This window comes from Lycium barbarum, chromosome 4 (assembly GCF_019175385.1).
Source record: "Lycium barbarum isolate Lr01 chromosome 4, ASM1917538v2, whole genome shotgun sequence".
Lineage (NCBI taxonomy): Eukaryota > Viridiplantae > Streptophyta > Magnoliopsida > Solanales > Solanaceae > Lycium > Lycium barbarum.
The window spans coordinates 12,650,287-12,671,645 of NC_083340.1; the positions used below are offsets into that span (position 1 = coordinate 12,650,287).

General features: G+C 36.1%; 2 protein-coding genes across 6 annotated transcripts; both read left to right on the forward strand.

Annotated features, from left to right (window-relative positions):
* Nucleotides 1-1,578: 1,578 nt before the first annotated feature.
* Nucleotides 1,579-10,767, forward strand: LOC132637163 (uncharacterized mitochondrial protein AtMg00810-like). Its single transcript, XM_060354300.1, has 3 exons — nt 1,579-2,514; nt 10,616-10,630; nt 10,753-10,767. Exons 1-3 carry the CDS (start codon nt 1,579-1,581, stop codon nt 10,765-10,767), a joined length of 966 nt encoding a protein of 321 aa, XP_060210283.1.
* Nucleotides 10,424-19,089, forward strand: LOC132635240 (UMP-CMP kinase 3-like). Of its 5 annotated transcripts, none has more exons than XM_060351558.1 (8): nt 10,424-10,630; nt 11,088-11,170; nt 16,271-16,325; nt 17,352-17,469; nt 17,678-17,813; nt 17,933-18,013; nt 18,199-18,306; nt 18,687-19,089. In XM_060351558.1, the coding sequence occupies exons 2-8, from the start codon at nt 11,156-11,158 to the stop codon at nt 18,804-18,806; spliced, it is 633 nt and encodes a 210-aa protein (XP_060207541.1). In that variant the 5' UTR covers nt 10,424-10,630; nt 11,088-11,155; the 3' UTR covers nt 18,807-19,089. The 5 variants fall into 5 exon arrangements, with proteins under 5 accessions (XP_060207541.1, XP_060207539.1, XP_060207538.1 ...); XM_060351556.1 differs by having other exon boundaries at nt 10,430-10,630; nt 11,112-11,170; nt 17,678-17,834; XM_060351555.1 differs by having other exon boundaries at nt 10,431-10,630; nt 17,678-17,834.
* The last annotated feature ends 2,270 nt before the right edge of the window (nt 19,090-21,359 follow it).

A 21,359-nucleotide genomic window follows, 5' to 3' on the forward strand; every position in this document is an offset into this window, starting at 1 on the left:
TCTCAATGTTTTTACATTCATTACTAATCAAGATCATTACAATATAATTCGGAAGCATTTCATATCGTTTCTACCAAATATTCACAATATATACAAAATATACAAACTTTCCACCAAAACCATAATCCATCCAAAACTTCTAATCTTCAATCTACATATTCATAACATATTTCCATCTTCCAATTTCATCAACCATAATCATAATTTGCACCTTAATAATTTCATTTTCATAATTACATAAATCTACCATAAAATCACAAAACTTCTCATAACCACTTAACAACCAATCTTTCATGCCAATATGGACTATTATCCTCCCAAATTCACCAACTAACATAATAATTCACATTTAAAACTCCACTTCTATAATTACATAAAAACTTCATTAAAATCACATAATTTCCTATAACTATTTCCAATAATTTTCCATGCCAACTTGAACCATTTTCTTCCATTTCCAATATAAATTTCACCATAACCACAACTAGAATACAACATAAAATTCAACTCATACTATTTATACAACAATATACATATATGTCCACTTACATATATGCACACCCACTTTGTAAACTTCCATATTTCCATAAATTCTACTCATTTCTACATACTACAACATAAACCAACCTTCATAACATAATAAAAAGGGATTAATTCTTACCTTTTTCTACAATTTTTTTCACTTGACCAAGTTGTCAACTTGAAGAAACAAGTGCTCTTTCTTCCAAAATAATTACACCAAGTTGTAAAGGACCCTTTAATTGGTAGAAAATGATTTTTTTTTTTTTTTTTTTTTTTTGGTCTAGAGCTTGGCCGAAAATGGCCTTCTTATTCTTGCTCTTCTTTCTCTTCTTTCTCTCTTTCTCAATTGTCTTGAAACTTCTAAATGTTTCAAGACAATTTAATGATCCTTTATATTAATTATCACATGGGAAATTTATTAATTTTGTGGGCTTGGGCCATAAGATGGCCGGCCACCCCTCTCCTTTGGGCCTTAATTCGTTTTTTATTTTTTTGGGCCAACTCGGTTGATCCCGAGTTGGGCCTAGCCCACTGACCTTTCGACCTTAAAACGTCCATATCTCCTTGTACCGATGTCACCTGGGAACCCACGACCTATGGTTGGAAAGATAATTCAATTATCTACAACTTCTATTTCTTGGTATTTTCCAAATTCCAAACTTATAATACCGGTTTTGCCCCTAGAAGTCAGATCACCCGAAAATGTTTTCTTAAAAATATTCGTTTGGAGGACTTCCACTTTGATTTGGCCCAAGGGTCCTTCTTGAGTTGTGTTTAACTTCACATATGTGATTCATATGAATTTTCAGATGTCCAAAAAAAAATCTCGATGTGTGGGCCCCACCTCAGCTTACAAATAATCCGACGTTCAAAAATACGGGATATAACAGCTGGGTCGTGACAAAGGGTGTTGACTGTGAGGAGACCTTCAGTCTGGTGGTCAAGCCGGCATCCATTCGCATTGTGCTCAGTATTGCATTATCTTATTCTTGGCCCATCCACCAGCTCGATGTCAAGAATGCTTTTCTTCATGGCAATCTCTCTGACACTGTGTATATGCATCAACCATTGGGTTTTCGGGACCCCAATTTTCCTGATCATGTCTGTCTATTGAAGAAGTCTTTCTACGGCCTGAAACAAGCCCCTCGGGCTTGGTACCAGCGGTTTGCTGATTTTGTCGCCACCATTGGCTTCTCACACAGCAAGTCTGATCACTCATTATTCAATTATCGCAGGGGTTCTGATATTGCATATATACTGCTTTATGTCGATGACATCATCCTGACGGCCTCTTCAGACGATCTCCGTAAGTCTATTATGGCACTCTTAAGTGCCGAGTTTGCCATGAAAGACCTTGGTCCACTAAGCTATTTCTTGGGTATTGTTGTTACTCGTAATGCAGATGGCTTATTTTTATCACAGAAGCAATATGCCGAAGAAATCCTGGAACGGGCAGGTATGTCACTCTGTAGCCCGTCTCCTACACCTGTTGGCACAAAGCCGAAGCTAAGTGCCTCGAAAGATGCACCATTTGATGATCCGACTAAGTATCGTCAGCTTGCTGGGGCTTTGCAGTACCTTACATTCACTAGACCAGATATCTCTTATGCCGTCCAACAGGTGTGTCTCCACATGCATGACCCTCGTAATGAACATATGGCTGCTCTTAAGCATATTCTGCGCTACATTCAGGGGTCTATCGATTTTGGTTTGCATCTCTATAAGTCTACTGTTAGCAGCTTAGTCTCCTATACAGATGCAGATTGGGGTGGCTGCCCGGATACCAGACGCTCCACCTCTGGCTATTGTGTCTTCCTCGGTGACAACTTGATTTCTTGGTCCTCCAAACGTCAGCCTACACTCTCTCGTTCTAGTGCCGAGGCCGAATACAGGGGAGTTGCTAATGTTGTCTCCGAATCCTGCTGGATCCGGAATTTACTCCTTGAGCTACATTGCCTGATCCAAAAGGCAACACTTGTTTATTGTGACAATGTGAGTGCGATATACTTATCAGGTAACCCGGTACAACATCAGCGCACTAAACACATGAAATGGACATACACTTTGTTCGCGAAAAAGTTGCCCGTGGCGAGGTTCGTGTCCTTCATGTTCCGTCCCGATATCAGATTGCAGACATTTTTACAAAAGGGCTTCCGCGCGTACTGTTTGATGACTTTCGGGACAGTCTAAGCGTTCGTCCACCTCCCGCTACGACTGCGGGGGTGTGATAACCGTTGTATTTTGTCATTATTATGTACAGTTAGAATATTAGTCATTATTATATACAGCTAGAATATTATGTACAGCTAGAATATCTCCTAGAATTAGGTAAGTCTTTTATATATATTGATGACATTCAATCATAATCATCAAAGGAATTGATTTCCTAACTGCCAAAACCAAACTTCGGACATGTATATTTTCCTCTGAATGATATTTCGTACTATGGCTCAGGTTTTCACTTGCCATGGGTACTAAAACACACGAGTTCGGAGTAGTAGTAGTAGTTGTATTTTCAGAGTGAATGAACAGATGACTTTCACAAAGATTACAATAAAATGAAGAAGAAAATGAAAATTAGAAAGGAAGCTGCTATAGGAGCTGAAATTTTTCTTTCCATAGCTAAAGTTTTGTAATATGCCAACAGATCTTAACTAATGCTATAAGCTGTGTGATTAATGTATCCTTTGTAGCGGTCTATATAATGTTAGCGATCGATCACCTTTAATTTGTGATAAGATATATTGAAAATTCAAATGATATTGAATATATTCTCTTCATATAAATCACACTCAAAATGCCAAAAGATTCCCAAATTCAACTTTGTAGTCATGCAGCGTACAGGATTTTAGGATGACAAGAAACCGAACCAAAAGAAAAATTACATCCAACACCATGTGACAAATTTGAACATATACTTGAATAATGATCTTGGTAAACAAAATATTTGTTCTTTTATTTTCTTTATTCTTTTCCAATCCAAAAAACTTGATTATCACTCTTCAAAAGTGGTTATTAAAACCTTTAAAAATAGTTCCCATTAACTTTGAAGTTTGAACACTTTTTCTCTAACGTTAAATTATATCCACAAATTGATTACCAATAGTCACTCAAAACACCCGCCGAAATCAACACATTAAACTACAAACTAACTTGTTAAAATCACCCAAAAAGCAATAAATTCGGACATGAAGCTTAATTTATAAGGAAATTTTAGAAAAATACAGCTTTTGAAAATCATTACGCCACATAGCCCAATATACAATATTATACCTGAGGGAAAGCATTATACATAATGTATCAACCTAGTATAAAGTGTATAAAAGGTGTTTATACACAAATATGAGCTAATAATGGTTACAGACCCAAAGTATTTCAAAAACAGAAAAAAAAAAAAAAAACCATAGAGCGTCATATTCCCCTAATTTCTTTCAAAAGAGGGGATTAGGGTTTTGTGTTTGGGGAAACCAATAAAGAGAGGAGATCTTACAGCTCGGTTTATTTAATAAAACGATCACCGATACATCGCCGGAGCAAGGTTTCGGTCAAGTGTTAACAACAAAATTATTATGCTTTTACGTGAAATTCAGTAAATGTAATGTCTGATAACGTCCAAATCCACTTCTCAAAGAGAAAGTGTACGCGGTCGTATGCAATATAATTTACCCAACTATGAGTCGGGGTCGATTCCACAGGGAACAATATACTAGGCGATTAAGAAAGTAAGGAACTTTCACTTACCAAGCTAAGCCAAACGATAGATAATATTTTGGTTTTTTGAGAAAATTATAACTAATGCGGAAATGTAAACTAACCTAGAAAGCAAGTAAAATGATCAATGGCCACAAGCATGGATACAAGAAACTCTTAAGTAACGATCCAATGTATTTTATGATTTTACAACTAAGAGCCGATTTGTGTTGATAGATAATGATTTCTAAAATCTCATTGAAAGTTTTCCAACCAAATCAATGAATTTCACTCTAAGCTTTTCCAAGCCTTAGAGTGTGATATGAGGCACAATCAATTTAACCTCATGTAACTATCCTCTTCCGAGCTCAAGTTATTAGATGGGTTTAATGACCTAAATTCTTGTTAATTAATCTTTCCCAACCTAGATTTCCTCTTTCGAGCTCAATCAAAGTAAATGGGCAAGTCTTAGGGTTAGCTAATCCCTTAAGAAACATTAAAGAACAAGATTAATTAAAACAACAAAGACCCACTTGAATAGCAATAAAAATCATTCAATACATAAGCATAACAAGAGATTTAATCCAACACTTGATAATGAATAATATCATAAACAAGACTCAAGTGAAAGAAGAAAATACTACACACTTAAATATTCAATACAAAACAAGGAATTGAAGAAAGGATTAAGAAATATCTCATTAAAGTGCTTCCAATCTTCTCCTTCAATGGTGTAGATGAAACCGTAGCTCTCCAAGCTTGTATGAAATGGCCAAAGATGATAATGATATGCCCCAAGTCTCTCTTTTGTAGCTCCTCAAATTTCCCAAGTCAAAATATGACAAAATAAACCCCAAAGTTTCAGTTTTGCAAATCTGTCCCATTTTTGCAAAACTGTCCAGTTTTGACAGTTTTGCAAAACTGTCCAGTTTGGCCTCTTTTTGACTTTGTTTTCACTTGGTTTATTCCGAACACTTCTAAATCACATAAAACTGAATAGAGCACCAATATTATACAAAAATACACCTGCTTGCGCAACGTGCGTCTCGCAGGTTGTACAAAACTCTCACAGGTCTTGCAATGTACAGAGATGACTTGCAGCACATGCGGTCATGGATGCATCTCGCAGGTGGTACCTGCGTCTCGCAGGTGGTACCTGTGTCTCGCAGGTGATGCTCGTAGATGCTGCATCCAATTTCTTCAAATTTCCAAAATCTTTGTACAAACTTGCTGCAGAACATGCAGCTCGCATGTGTGACCTGCGACTCGCAGGTCACGCTTCTTCTATTTTGGCTTGTTTTGCTCTATTTTGCTCCATTTTGGTCCATTTTGCTCTGTTATGCTCTCCGGACATCTTATCCTACAAAACGACATAAATACACGAAAAGTAACACCAAAAGTGCTTGAAGAGTTACAGAAGCTTAAGAAATTAGTATCGAATATCCCGTAATTTCACGGCACATCAATGTCTCACACCACAACCAGTAAGAAGGGTTTGGGCTCGTGATTTCGAAATCCACAAGACCCAATATTTAAATGCACAATTTTTTTTTTGCACGGATTGGCCTTCAAAGGCGCTGGTCTTTAATTTTTGTCCCTCAAATTGCTGGTATTTTAATCTTTGGCATTCACTTAAAAAAGTGGCTGAAAATACCCTAAGGTTCAGGGTTCGAATCCCCACTCAATAAAAAAAAATCCGCAAGGCAGAGTTTTGTAGCAAAGTAGGCCTATTCGGGCAAAAGTCTGCCTTAAGGCAAAGGTTTGAGGCAGATGTTCACCTTAATGCAGAATTTTTGCTATGAAACTCTACTTTGTGATTTTTTTTTTACTGAGCCCGGGTTCGAACCCAAAACCTTAGGCTATGTTAGGCGAAAGACAAAAATTAAAGACTAGAAATTTGAGGGCCAAAAATTAAAGACCATCCCCAAATAAGGACAATCATGCAAATTGCCCACTTCACATAAAATGTTCTCTTTTTAAAATATTAGCACTCTATTGCCCTGCACCAAGATAATAGACGAAAAATATAGGGGAGTTAGATAAATACAAGTAAATAAGTAAAATATTTCGTAATCTACAACTATTAACTAAATTGCATAATTTACAATTTAGGGTATATGTATGATTTTATACCATAAATAAAAAAATGTTGCTATGAATAAAAGGCTAATAATAAGGAGTTTCCCATATTAGTGAGAACCAAATTAAATACATATCAGAACACATTAATTACTTTTCTAAACATCCCAATATACTCAGCTAGCATTTTAATCCATAAAATAGTATACTACTGTTTATATGATAGATATTAATATTATACAATTCCTTGAACAAGTATATATATTATGTACTTATATATTACGTATATTTCACTATTATATACTATATATAATATTATGTTTTATGTATATTAACTAATATATACTATATATAAAATAATTTTTTATGTATAGTAAACAAAAAGTATTATATATATATACAATACATAATAGGCATATATTGACCACATACATTATTGTATACATTAGGCATATATTGTTTACTATATTAAATATATACAAATATAAATTTAATTGAGTTAATTTTCCTATTTCATGGAAGAGAGAAAAAAAATGAATAATTAATATGCGATGGCAGAAAGGAAGCCAAGTTTTATGGGATGGGGTGTCAATTATTAATTAAGATCCTACTTTAGTGGTAATCCATAAGTAATTATATTATTCTTTCTATATATTGTATATTGTATATTTCATATATTTGTAGAGTACAATTGGTTGGCACATAGAGTAATATATTCATAGATTAGGTATATCATAATATTATATACTATATACACAAATAATATTATTATATTATATGCTATATACAAACTTAAAGTAGGGACTTAGTAGCTCAGTTGGTTGGTTACATGAACTTTCACCATCTTAGTGAGGGTTCGAATCTCCACATTATAATCCCATCCCCATTTCCCTTTCCCCTACACTCCATGTAATAAAAACAATTTTTTTTTTAAAAAAATACAAACTTAAATATACTAATTTTTACTATTATATTCACAAATATTTTGTTATCATCTTTTCAGTTAAATATACCAATTTGAATATACCATATACTTTTTAAGGTATATTTTCATGTACATTTCTTATACCATATTTCTATATACCATATCTTTCATGTACTTTTCTTAATATTAATATATTCAAATAATTTCTTTTAGTCACAAAAAAACAATTGAATCATCATCAAGTGAAATTAAAAAAAGAAGAATAAAAAGGAGGAAACGAAAGAAAAAAAGTTTTTTTTAAAACGGTAGATGGAATATGGGATTTGAAGTTGATTTTTTTATGTTTATTTGGAAAATTACATTAGAATAGTTTTGAAAAAAAAAAGAGAAAGTAAAAAGTGGATATGCTTTAATGGTAATAACTCCTAAAATTAAGTATTATTAATATTTTAGGAATGTAAACAGTTATATTTTTCTAATTAAGAAGTTAAAATTTTGAATAAGTTGTATTTGTGTGACTTTCCCAAATATATATATATATATTATAAATAATTAGTCTATATGTTTTATATTTGGCTAGCAGGTGAAATTACTTTGGTCGAGGGGCCAAATATGTTAAAAATCTTTTTTTTTTTTCAATTCCTATAATTCTCGTCTTGCGACATCTCATGAAGAATCACTAAAATTTAGATAGAAAATTATGATGTATCACTCTGAGTTATGATGGATTATCTTGTCACAAGAGCTAGTGAATTATTAGGATTTTAGTACGTATTGTGTCATGACCTTGGAACAAATAATCTACAAATTCAAGTGGTTCATCATGAGTTTCTGATGGAGGGCTTGCCACAAGTCCTAGCAAATCACCCGGATCTTATAAATTTTGATGTAAATTTGGAGCGAATTGTTCTCATATCCTGACGGATGATCAGAAATTTCTGAAAAAAATAACCAACATAGTTTTACTTCATAATTAATGCAAATTGGTTCAAATTAACTCCAAATGACTTTAAATTTAACGTCCAACGTTTCCATACCAAAACCAATACCAACAAATCTTAGTATTTTTATCCAATTCATTCCTTCATAAATCAATAGATTCATTTTGTCACCTTAAATAATCAAGTTCAGTAAAATCCGTGAATAATATTTTTTAGAGTTAAGGGTCAAAAACACACTTCAACTATCACTTTTTTTTAATGTCATACCTAAACTATTAGAAGGTTGAGAAAACTACTTAAACTATCACTATATAGTTTGCAAAACACACCTCAAATTATTCTTGAACGGCATGTGATATACACTATCCATTTTATATAAAAATGTTGCCAAGCGTTGTCCATGTGGATAAATAATGTCACATGGCACCTACATGGAAATTAAAAAAAAAAACTATTTGTTTTAAAAAAACAAACTGAAAAATAATATTTTTTGTAAAAAAGATCAGAAGTTATAAAAAATAAATAGTTTAAAAAATGGAAAAGTTATTTTAAAAAAATAAATAAGAAAAATGATTATTTAGTTTTCACCTTTTTTTTTAAATCAACTTTTCCATTTTTTAAATCATTTTTTTCTGATTTTCTAAATTTTTGATATTTTTTTTTGATATTTTTTGTAAAAATCCAGATTTTTTTTAAAATGCTATTTTTTTTTTAAAATAATGCTTTTAAAAAAAAACATTTTTTTATAAATTTAATTTCCATGTAGGTGCCACCATGGCATTGCTTCTGCCATGTGGATAATTTTTTTGAAAAAATTTCAGCTTCACTTGCCTTTTGAAGAGTGAGTCCACACATTTAGTTCAGGTGTATTTTGCAAACTAGATAGTAATAGCTTAGGTAGTTTTCTCTACCTTCTGATAGTTTAGGTATGAAACTCAAAAAAAAAAAATGATAGTTGGGGTGTGTTTTTGACTATTTTTTAAGTTTTTTTGACCAAGCTGTTAAAATCAACACAAATAAATAATTGGTCTTTTGTTTTTTTCCAATATGTGTGAAGAAGATGGAGAAGAAGAAGGAAAAGGGAAGAAGGAGATGGATAATGTTGAGGCGGAGCACAAATTCTTACCAAAAACATCAATATTGGTAGCAGGGGTGGATCTACACCCGAACATTCTCGGTAAAAAATCACACTGTATATATAAAGTATTTTTATATGTTTTATGTACATACATAGATTTTGAACACCGTAAACACAAGAGTAGGGGTTGGTTCATGATTTAGGGGGGTCAAATTTCACCTTGAAGTTCCAAGTTCAAGTCTTAAGTATTACATTTTTATTTTTTGAATCCCTCAAAGAATATCTTATATCCGCCACTGATTGGTACCTATTGTTAAATTTTAATTTTGGTCATCATAATTTTAGATTAAGCATGTTTGAGTTTCAGTTAGTGAAATTATGCGCTTTGATCCATTCACGAACAACTTTTACAAAATACAAATCTAATTGTCTTCCTTAGTGGGGGAGAAGGGTGTAATGATTGGTCTCACAAGGAATTTTTCTATCAGTGGAGATTTTCTTTTGCCCTTTTTGCATTTAATCTATAGTATTATTTTGTCATGGACTTCTTTAATTATTTTGCCATGGAATTTCTTTCATTCTTATATAGTTGCATTAGCGAGCCTTTTAAAAAGAGATTCGATGCATTATCTTAAAGGCGAAATTCGGTATTTTTTTAAACTTTTCTTAACGAATAAGTAAATTACAAGGAAGTACACATCATTCTACGTTCGAGAAATACATTACTTCAAACCTCGAATTATAAAAAACAAAATTAGAGACAAAATAAAATATTTTCAAAATAAATTGCATTTCAATTAATATGATAAACATTGTGTAATTAATTAGTTGATTAGGTATTCATAGTATTATTTTTAGTTAAATATACTATACTAACATAAGCCAAACGAGGGTTAGAATCATCATTTAATTTTAATATATATGTTTTGTTGACGGGGAAGATATTTCAAGACTTTTATTTTCAGCTTTGTTGTTGTGCTATTGTTCTTACTTCTTTTTTTGGTTTCACTAAAAATGTTCGTGATGTTTTGATTTGTTTTGTCCTTTAATTTAGTTTTGAAATTTTAAGTTTCTCAAATATAACATCCATTGAAAAAAAAAAAGATGACAACTTAAGACACACGTTAACTATGCAAATTGATGGCACGTCACAGGTATACACTGGAAGTTTCCATTCCCCATCCAAAACGAATCCTTTTGCCTTGAGTTTATAATAAACAACGATGTCTTTTTCATGGGAATCAAAGATACCAAAGCCAGAAAACTGACATGTGTTACAGCAGAAAGCCAGAATTATTCCAAATTTCTCGGGTCTTTATCTAAACGTCATAATATATGTGCTTCTGTTATACTTCTGCAACTCCCTAAATTCATTTGCAGCATTATCCAAGTCAGGTACTTCCTTTTCCCACTCAAAAGTTCTCCTCTTTTCTCTACAGACATGTCCATAATTTGCTTTTTTTTTTCTTTTTCTTTTTCTTTCTTTTTTATTCTCTATCTCAATGGCTTTTATACAGAGTTGTGAACTTTGACTTGATAATTATTTCTGGCCACCCAGTTTGTTGTTTGTAAAAGTACAGTTCTTGGAAATTTTGATGGTTTAAGTAAAAAGGGTATGAATACTTCTTGGAAACAAATGGTTCTATTATGCTGTTTCCTAGTCTTAGATGGATCATTGAGCAATTGGTATGATTTGTATGAGGTCTTTAACTAGTGGAATTGTTGGTGAATTTTAAAGTTTTCAGTTTGATTAATTTTACAAGCAGGACCTTTTCAATTTCATTATTGTTTTTTTTTTTTTTGGAATAAGAGAATTCGGGGGAAATTAATGTTTTTTTTTTTTTTTTTTTAGCTTTTTAACTGCTGCATATTGCAGGAACATAGACCGACTAAACATAGTCGTTGCGGGGGCAATCCAAGATGGATCTTCACAAGGTGAGAAAAGTTTCATTGTTGTTTTCTCAATATCATTGGGCATCTGTGATCTTGACTTGGTTATAGTTTATTCATTTCATCTTAATTTTATTTGTACCCGTCTTTCTTATTGTTGGAAGAAACTAGTAGGTATCTCGAAAAGAAATGTCCCTCGTGTATTAGGAAGAGCTCATTTTTTCACTTTATAAAGACTTGTCCTTTTAGTGGGCTAGTAAAGAGCAAGAAATAGGATTGGGCTCGTGCACACAAGAGAGTTGCAAACTAACATGATTTCATTATTGAAGTTAACAGTGTTTACCCCGAAATCGGATACGCAATTAAATTTGTAAGTGGTATAGGATATGTGTTTGGATTTTGGTTTATGTAGATGGAGAAAATGTATATGCGAGAGTTCTTCGATAAAGCGATCGAGGGTGGCGACTTGCCAAGAATGTAAACGTGTATAAACAGTGCGAAACACTTTGATGGAAGAAACACAATATAAACCGAAACAAACAATCTTGGCCGGATCAGATATTGAGAGAGAGATTGAATATATGAGCTCTTCTATTATAAATGTTCTTGGAAAGTAAAAGATGCCAACCCTTACAAAGGAGGGAGATGTGCTCTATTTATAGTGTGACCTCCATGGGTCTCATATGATGTGAACTAATAAAATAATAGCAACAAGGACAGCTCTGCACGGATTTGGTGGGATTGGGCTGACGGCGCCGTCTGACACACGCATGGTGGGTAGTTGACCAGGACAGGACGTTACTGGCGCGTGACCCGCGTGCAACGGCCACACGGACCAACGGCTACTCGGACCAACGGCTACTCGGACCAACGGCCACACGGACCAACGGCTACTCGGACCAACGGCTACTCGGACCAACGGCCACACGGACCAACGGTTACTCGGACCAACAGCCGTACGGACCAAAGGCTATACAGACCAACGACCACGAATGCTCGGGTCACCGGGCTTGGTCGTTCCAATGACGAAGAAGGCAGATCAGTCGGTTCCCTCGCTCCACTGATTTGCCTCGCATCCGGTTTTTACCGTATACAGATAGCCCCACACTTCCCGGATCTCCGATCTATCGGAGTAACGGGGAGTGGATAACTTCTGAAACCGGTGGCCCTGTCAGTTCGTCGTTACCTTCTTGTTTCTTCGTTTTGAATGTTTGCCATTATTTTGGTCATGATCGTTGGTCCGTTTTAGGACAGGTCGACTCATAGTCGTTAATTCACCGTGCCCGTGGGACTTATCCGATGCTTCATAAGTTCAGATGTCTCCGAATTACGATAGGCATTTTCTTCAGGGTCGGTATTTTTTCAACCTTGGCAAAGTTTTTGATGTAGCAGTCCCCGTTTTGGGGGAATTTTCCGAGCTTTGGCTTGGGTCATTGTGACCTTGTCGCCTTTGTCGAATTTCGGGCACAATCCTCGATATAGAGCATATGAGTGGGGCAGTGCCGGAATACGGCGGTTACCATCGGGGCGAAGTCCTTTTAACAGAAAGACACCCAAGATTTTGTTATACCAGCTTTTGGTAACTTTGCGTTTACAAAATGCTTGTACATATGAGAATTTTAATTCTTCCTTCCTTAGCCGTAGCAAATGAAAAATGGGACACGATTCATTATGATCGTTTGGTCCTTACATCGGAGGCTATGGCCGGTGGCCGGGCCTTAGTTTTGCCGTAGCAAATGTTGAATGGGACACGATTCATTATGATCGTTTGGTCCTTACATCGGAGGCTATGGCCGGTGGCCGGGCCTTAGTTTTGCCGTAGCAAATGTTGAATGGGACACGATTCATTATGATCGTTTGGTCCTTACACCGGAACCTAATGCAGAAGTTCCGGTCTTGATTTGTTGAGCTCCTCCGTTTTCCACTAACCGGGGTAAACCTCGATGTGGGTATAAGTCCCCTAGTGTTTATCTGAGCTGCAACATCAGGCGAGCGCTATCAAGTCCCCACTCGTAGGCCGTGACCCCGAGTTCCCGGCCGTTTGTCCTTATTTTTGTTAAGTAACACGTTGTACTTGTTGCCTCATTAAAAACCTTGTCGAAAAACCCATTTTGGGACAAAACCGTACTAAGGAAAAGAGTGCAACACGCGTTTTCTGACCTAGATCCTAACTTTATCTGGTACTTGACTTCCTGCAAAAAGAAAAAGGTTAAACATGAGGTGTCCATACCTTAGCAGTAATATCCCTTCAAATGAGCCACGTTCCGGTTGTTGCACAATCGCTGCCCGTCCACGGATTCCAGCTGATACGATCCTTTGCCTGTTACCTCGGTTATCTTGTACGGTCTTTCCCAGTTCGGACCCAGTTTTCCTCCGTTGGGATTCTTGGTGCTCAAGGTATCTTTCCGAAGCACCAAGTCCCCGACTTAGAAATATCAAAAATTGGCTCTCTGATTGTAGTACCTTTCCATTCTCTGCTTCTGGGTTGCAATACGGACCAACGCGTTTTTGCGAAGTTCGTCCGTGAGATCGAGTTTCACAGCCGTGGCCTCCTCGTTTGACTCCTCGGTGGTATACCTGAACCGGGGACTCGGCCCGTTTATCACCCCCGCCCGGAGAAATGACTCGGGCCATCCCTTGATTTTTCCGACCTGAAGCTTGGTTTTTGAGAGTATGGCCGATACCTTTCCCTCGATGGTCCGACCTCTGGTTTGAAATTCTTTCGTGATCTCTCCGAGCTTTTGTTCATTTTTACGGGCCCCGGGGGAAGCTCAAGTTGGTCATCCTCTATCCGAATTTTTGACTCATATCGGTTATGGACATCCGCCCAGGTCACAACCTCGTATTCCAGCAAGCTTTCCTTTAATTTGTACGAAACCGTCGAGCTCTGAACATTGAGCCCCTTTGTGAAAGCTTATGCGGCCCATTCCTCCGAAACCGGGGGGAGCTCCATTCGTTCCCTTTGGAACCGGTTGATAAATTCACGCAATAACTCCTCGTCTCTTTGGGCTACACGAAAAATATCCGCCTTTCGAGCCTGCACCTTTTTGGCTCCGGCGTGTGCTTTTATGAAGGCATCGGCGAGCATTTCGAAAGAAGTGATTGAATGCTCGGGCAGATGATCGTACCAAGTCAATGCTCCTTTTGACAGAGTTTCCCCGAACTTTTTCAGCAACACGGATTCGATTTCATCATCTTCCATATCATTGCCTTTTATAGCACAGACGTATGAGGTCACGTGTTCGTGAGGGTCCGTTGTGCCGTCATATTTTTGGATATCCGGCATTTTGAACCTCTTCGGGATTAATTTCGGAGCTGCACTCAGAGGAAAAGGCCTTTGGATGTACCTCTTTGAATCCGGCCCTTTCAAAATAGGCGGAGCCCCCGGGATTTGATCCACCCGAGAGTTGTATGTCTCCACCCTTTTTTCGGTCGAGTCCACCCGCTTCGCCAACGTTTCGAGCATTCTCAGAACCTCGATGGATGGACCAGCTCCGGAGCCATTGCTTTCAACCATCCGTGCCTTATCTCTTCTGGGTTCAGCAACACTCTTCGCCTTTTCCGGGGTCTTTTTATCTCCTCCGTTTTGCAGCTGGGCTATTGTGATTCCCTTTTCGGCAATCGCCGCTCTCTGTTCCTGCAACATTTCAAAAATTAAACGCAAGTCAATATTATCATTCGAGGTATCCGGTTCTTTCCGGACTTGTGTCCCGGACAAAGTAATTGAATTGTTAGTATTTAAAGGGTCAGTGGGGTTTGGCAATCCTCGTGGCCCGCTGCCTTCATTTTCGGCCACGATCTCGTTGTTGTTGACGTGACCAGATTGCCCACTGTTAGCCATTTGGTCCGTTTTTTCAGAGATGGACGGCAGATGTTTCTGATTTTGATGGGTAAGATAGAGATCAAGATCAAAGACCACTATTATCCTAGCCCCACGGTGGGCGCCAAACTGTTTACCCCGAAATCGGATACGCAATTAAATTTGTAAGTGGGTATAGGATATGTGCTTGGATCTTGGTTTATGTAGATGGAGAAAATGTATATGCGAGAGTTCTTCGATAAAGCGATCGAGGATGGCGACTTGCCAAGAATGTAAACATGTATAAACAGTGCGAAACACTTTGATGGAAGAAACACAATATAAACCGAAACAAACAATCTTGGCCGGATCAGATATTGAGAGAGAGATTGAATATATGAGCTCTTCTATTATAAATGTTCTTGGAAAGTAAAAGATGTCAACCCTTACAAAGGAGGGAGATGTGCTCTATTTATAGTGTGACCTCCATGGGTCTCATATGATGTGAACTAATAAAATAATAGCAACAAGGACAGCTCTGCACGGATTTGGTGGGATTGGGCTGACGGCGCCGTCTGTCACACGCATGGTGGGTAGTTGACCAGGACAGGACGTTACTGGCGCGTGACCCGCGTGCAACGGCCACACGGACCAACGGCTACTCGGACCAACGGTTACTCGGACCAACAGCCGTACGGACCAATGGCCACGAATGCTCGGGTCACCGGGCTTGGTCGTTCCAATGACGAAGAAGGCAGATCAGTCGGTCCCCTCGCTCCACCGGTTTGTCTCGCATCCGGTTTTTACCGTATACAAACAACATTTGAAGCTTGTGACCAAATATACCATTAGTAGGTGTAAATATTAAAATGAAAAGTTAATCCATATATTGAAGGGAGTTTGAACCGGTGAAACATAATTTTGGGATCTCTCAAGAAACTCGATTTCAGGGGATTCCCTTATAGATTCTAGTGATAATTCTTCACATGCTATGTCAACCTCTCTGCTGTGTGCACATGTACTCGTCGTGGTAAGACGTGGCCTGGTTTCCAGTCGTGTTCAACATGAGCATTCCAGTTCAGAAATACAAAGTTTGTTTAGCAATAGTAGATTCTCTTCGTTCCATGTTCGATTGAATATTGAAGTTTTAAATTACAGCTATCGTTGATGTGATAGTTATTTTATGAGTTTTGTCAATTAAGCTAATATTGTCTCGTGCTGGTAATTCTTCTCTTTTTTGAATTAAACCATCGACTTATGTGGTATGGCCGTGTTTAAAGCAAGATAGGGACTGAGGAAAGTTAGTACTATTTTTTGATCATCTGATTGGCATCTCGTTTTTGCAGGAAGGTGATCGAGGCTCAGGAAATCAGAAGAAGGTCAAAATTGTTTTTGTTATAGGTTGGGACTTCCGTAATTTCTTTACTTGCACTGCCTGTTTGTAATCACGTCTACTGCATATTGTATCTTTTGATGAAATTAAAACTGCACTTTGTATTCTTGTTTCATCATGAAAAATGCATCTTTTGCCAAATTTTACCTGGTGTTGATACATGTTATTTGAACTGATTTATCCCTGTAAATATGCTAACATTAGACTCAGTTTGTTATCCTTCTTTTTCTTCTTTGCTTTACTTGAACAATAGAAGTTCTAAGTATGGGATTTTTCTCCCTTTTCAAATGTCTCTGAAGCATTATAGATTGGATCATAGTGGTACATCTGTTGGAGTATTATTCTCATGGATTTCTACCCTAAATGCTCAACTTTTTGTTTGTATATATGCATGTCTTCTTGTGTATAGCTTTTTGATGTATGAACTTAGTATGTTATTGTACATCATCTGATTTGGCTTTGTTTTTCTCTCTCTGTTTTTTCTTTTTCTGTTCTAATAGCTTCATCTAATAGGTGCTAAAATGGAAGCTGAATTTAAAAATTGAGCGTGTCTTTGCTTTTGATAACGTGCTTTTTATAACAGACCATTGACTTTATTATCATTATAGTCATCTGGAGTTCCCCTTCCAGTTTTGTCCAAAATGAAATAAGAAGCACTCTTCGTTGATGGTTGAAATGGTTTTAGTTTAGATCGTGAGGGTAGGATTGATATTCCGAAATAATGGAGGTTAATTCTAGTAGTCATTAGTTATTTCAAAGTTAAATATAAGGCAAGTTTCTATTACTTCAAATGAAAGGGGAAGTATCCTGAGCTTGAGGGGTAGGTATATGCGATCTGCTACAAAAATTCATAATGAATATTGGATGATACTTAAATTGAGTGAAGAGGCTGGTGGTGTGGTAATATGTTCTGGTGGATTCTTCTGCATGTGGCTTATAGTATGTGATATTGCAGTTTATCTTTATCTCTCTTTTATTTATAAAATTAACTTCCTTCGTTCCTTATTTTCACATTGTGATTATTCATGTTACAGGTGGCCCGGGGAGTGGTAAAGGGACGCAATGCGAAAAAATAGCACAACAGTTTGGTTACACTCATCTTAGTGTCGGTGAGCTTCTACGTCAAGAAATCAATTCTGGTTCTGAAACTGGGTAATGTTATTGAACAACCACTTTTAATTCGCGATAAATCCATAGTTCTAAACCGCATATAAACTGATTAGTGTCATCTAAGAGGTCCTCTATGGTGTTACTTGCAATGAGATCATAATATTTATCCATTTTGTAGGCTTACAGTTTTGTTAAGTAAGAATTTTATATGTCACAGCAGTCTTTATTTTTTTCGTTTGGTTTATTGCAGCTCTATGATTCAGAAAATTATGAAGGAGGGGAAACTTGTTCCTTCAGATGTAACAGTGAGGCTTCTTCAACAAGCCATGCAGGAAATGGATAGTGACAAATTCCTTATTGACGGCTTCCCCCGGAATGAAGAGAATGTGAAAACATTTGAGAATCTTGTAAATTTATTATTCAGTTGTTACTAATGGAACTCAGAAGCACACCGATTTGCTTATTTAATTTTTGAAATAACTATCGTTTGGGATTTTTTTTGTAGGCAAATATGGAGCCTGAGTTTGTCCTTTATCTAGATTGTCCACAAGACGAAATGGAGAGGCGCTTGCTATCAAGAAATGAGGTATATTTAAGTTATGTTGCTCGGACTCTCCAAAATGTTGCAGCACCCGTCGGATCCTCCAAAAATACATAACTTTTTTGGGGGGATCCAACACATTTTTTAAGAGTCGAACAACATAGTATTTAGGTACATCATTCAATCGGTTAGCAATTATATGAAAGATATTCTCGACTTAATTCATGCAGGGAAGAGAGGATGATAACATCGAGACAATAAGGAAGCGATTTAAAGTTTTTATGGAGTCAACTGTCCCTGCAGTTGAATACTATGAATCAAAGGGGAAAGTTAGGAAGGTAAATCATAAATTTTAATTTTCTTCTATTGTTCAGTAGGGTTGTGGTAGTGGAGAATGGTTATATATTGAATTTGTATATAAGATGGAATGATTTTAGTGGGTGCAGCATTGCGGCATCGAGTTCATCTGAATCTAATACTTTTGACTCGACGCGAAACATAAATTTATGTGTAAATATCCACTAAAATTGCAATACATAGTACATCTGAACACATAATCTTAAAAATACATTAGTTCAATGCTAAGATTGAACGGGTAGAGCTTAAATAATCTTAAACATACACTAGTTCAATGCTAAGAATTGAACTAGTAGAGTTTAAATACGGGATTCGCCTATAATTTTAGTTGTAACCGTTGACTTGTGTTTGAAAATATCAGGTTGATGCTGGAAAATCTATTGATGAAGTTTTTGAGTCCATCAAAGCCATTTTCTCACAAGGAAAAGATTATAAGGTGCCACCAAGCAGACACAACAGTGAATGCTGCTCGATACTTTGAATGGATGAGCCTCAAAGCTTGATAGTGTACATAAATATTTTTACTGCCAGATTTAACTTACAGGTACTATTCGTGTCCTTTAACTTTTTGCAATAGGTCATGTCCCTTATATTCTAGGTTATGAATCCACTTATCATTGACGGTTACCTATAGTTATCTTTTTGGGGATCTGACTATACCGTCAATGTATGTAAGCTAAACTATGTATTGTGTGATAAACTCTGAATTGTGTGATATCTAGCATTTCTTGTTAATGTTTGATAAGAATCATTTCTATTCAGCAGGCTCGGACTCTCCGACTCGATTAATTTTGCCTTATTATTAGCAATTTGCATTCGTACTTTTTGTCATGTTTTGCAGGGTTACTAGATCAGGCAAAACAAGGATGTGCTTACAAGTAAAGGCAATAGTTCCATTTTGCTATAGAATATTAGAGAAGAACAGATAAAGGAAGGCAAATCTGAAAGTTACCAAACAAATGCTTGATAAATAAAGAGAAACTAAACATGTAGGAAATCTTTAATTCAAGGAACTACATGAAAAAAGAAAACGCTTGACAAATAAAGAGAAACTAAACATGTAGGAAATCTTTAATTCAAGGAACTACATGAAAAAAGAACCCTGCATGTTATGTTCTTCAATTTTCAATTTCTTCCTCGGCAGCAAAGTTGATAACTACAAAGAGGACAAGTGCAACTACGAGGAAAGCAAACGAGGCATTGACAAACTTTATCAACTGCCAAAACCAAACTTCGGACATGTATTTCTCCTCTGAATGATTTTTCGTACTATGGCTCGGGTTTTGACTTGCCATGCGTACTATGACAGAAGAGTTCGTAGTAATAGCAGTAGTTGTTGTTTCCAGAGTAAATGAACATATGGCTTTCACTAAGTTTACAATAGAACGGAGAAATTACGAGTATAAAAATTACCATGGAAGCTGCTGGAATCCGGGATTTTTCTTTCCATAGCAAAAATTTTGTAATTTGCCTACAGAGTTTAACTAATGCCATAAGTTGTGTAACTAATGCATCCTTGTAGAGGTTTATATAGTGTTAGCTATCGAGAACCTTTAATTTGTGAAAATTTTTTATTGAAAATTCAAAATGATATTGAATATATTCTATTCATGTAAATCACACTCAAAATGCCAAAAGATTCCCAAATTCGACATTGTAGTCGCGCAGAGTACAGGATTGTAGGATGACGAGAACCCCACAACAAGGTAATACCATTTTGTTAAAAAAAAAAAAGTTAAAAACAGATTTTGCAAAAATATATTACTGTATTATGTTTTTTGCAAAAACTGTATCCAATTTTTCGGCAGCAATTTTTTTTGGCTGCTGAACAACAATTTCCCATCAAATCGAGGGGAAAAAAAGGTCAAATACATCAACAATACTTCAAACTTGTCCGCTCCTTTCATTTTAATATCGAGAAAATAGTCAGATGCCCTCTCAACGCTTGGTCGGTTTAATTATGACGCACTCAATCTTTGTGGACGTCCAATTACCCCTTGAGCATTTTAAAAGTGGAATATTTACCCCTTAAAAAGCCACACCCACATATATGCTTGCTGGTGAAGCCCAAGCGCCTGATACCTAGAAATTTTGATTTTTATAATTTTTTTTGATTTGTTATCTATTTTTTTTTTCTTTTTCTTTCCCTTATCTTCTTTCCTTTATCTTCCTCAATTAAAACACAATTTCTTCCTCCATTAACACATACACAATTAATTTCGTCATCAATCATACATATCTTTTCAAGAAATCAACCTATTTGGGTTCAATATTTTTTAATTTTTTTTTCTTTTTCTTCCCTTTATCTTCCTCAATTAAAACCCATTTTCTTCCTCCATTAATAAACCCACATTTCATTTCATCATCAAACATACATATCTTTTCAAGAAATAAACCTATTTGGGTTCAAGATATTTTCTTTTTTTCTTTTTCTTTCCTTTATCTTCCTCAATTAAAACCCATTTTTTTTCTTCCATTAACACACCCACATTCAATTTCATCATCAATCATACATATATTTTCAAGAAATCAACTTATTTGGGTTCAAGAATCATGAAATTTTTAAAATTTTAAAGTGCAATTGAACAAAAATTAAGTGGGTGATTGGGTGGTGGAGGTGGTGTTGCGGTGGGGGCGTTGGTTGTAGAAGAGTGGCGGTGAGAAGGAGAGAAGGGTGGTTGTGGTGGCATTATCGCTGGCGAAGAAGGGTAGGGAGAGGGGAGACAGTGGCGGCTTGAGGGTTGTTTTGGTGGTGGCCGCTCGTCGGCGATGAGGTCCGGCGGCGGCGGCGGGTCTTGATGAAAGAAGAGGGGGAGGGAGTAAAAGTAAAAAATAAGGAAAAATATTTTCAGAAATGAGATAGAAAAAAATAAGAAAAAATTAGTTAAAAATACATATATTTATGAAAAGATATATTAAAAATAAAATTTTAATATTTGTTTTTGGTGCTCACTCTTTCAAAGAGAGTGAAATACACTCACTTTGCCACGTGTATTTAGGGGGGTAAATATTTAATTTTTAAAATGTCCAGGGG

Excerpts from the sequence above, each read along its gene's own strand:
- LOC132637163 (XM_060354300.1), top strand. The coding sequence starts at position 1,579 with ATGCATCAACCATTGGGTTTTCGGGACCCCAATTTTCCTGATCATGTC.
- LOC132635240 (XM_060351556.1), top strand. Across the intron at positions 17,835-17,932 it reads TGAAAACATTTGAGAATCTT|GCAAATATGGAGCCTGAGTT; the intron begins GTAAATTTATTA and ends TTTTTTTTGTAG. Across the intron at positions 18,307-18,686 it reads CAAAGGGGAAAGTTAGGAAG|GTTGATGCTGGAAAATCTAT; the intron begins GTAAATCATAAA and ends TGAAAATATCAG.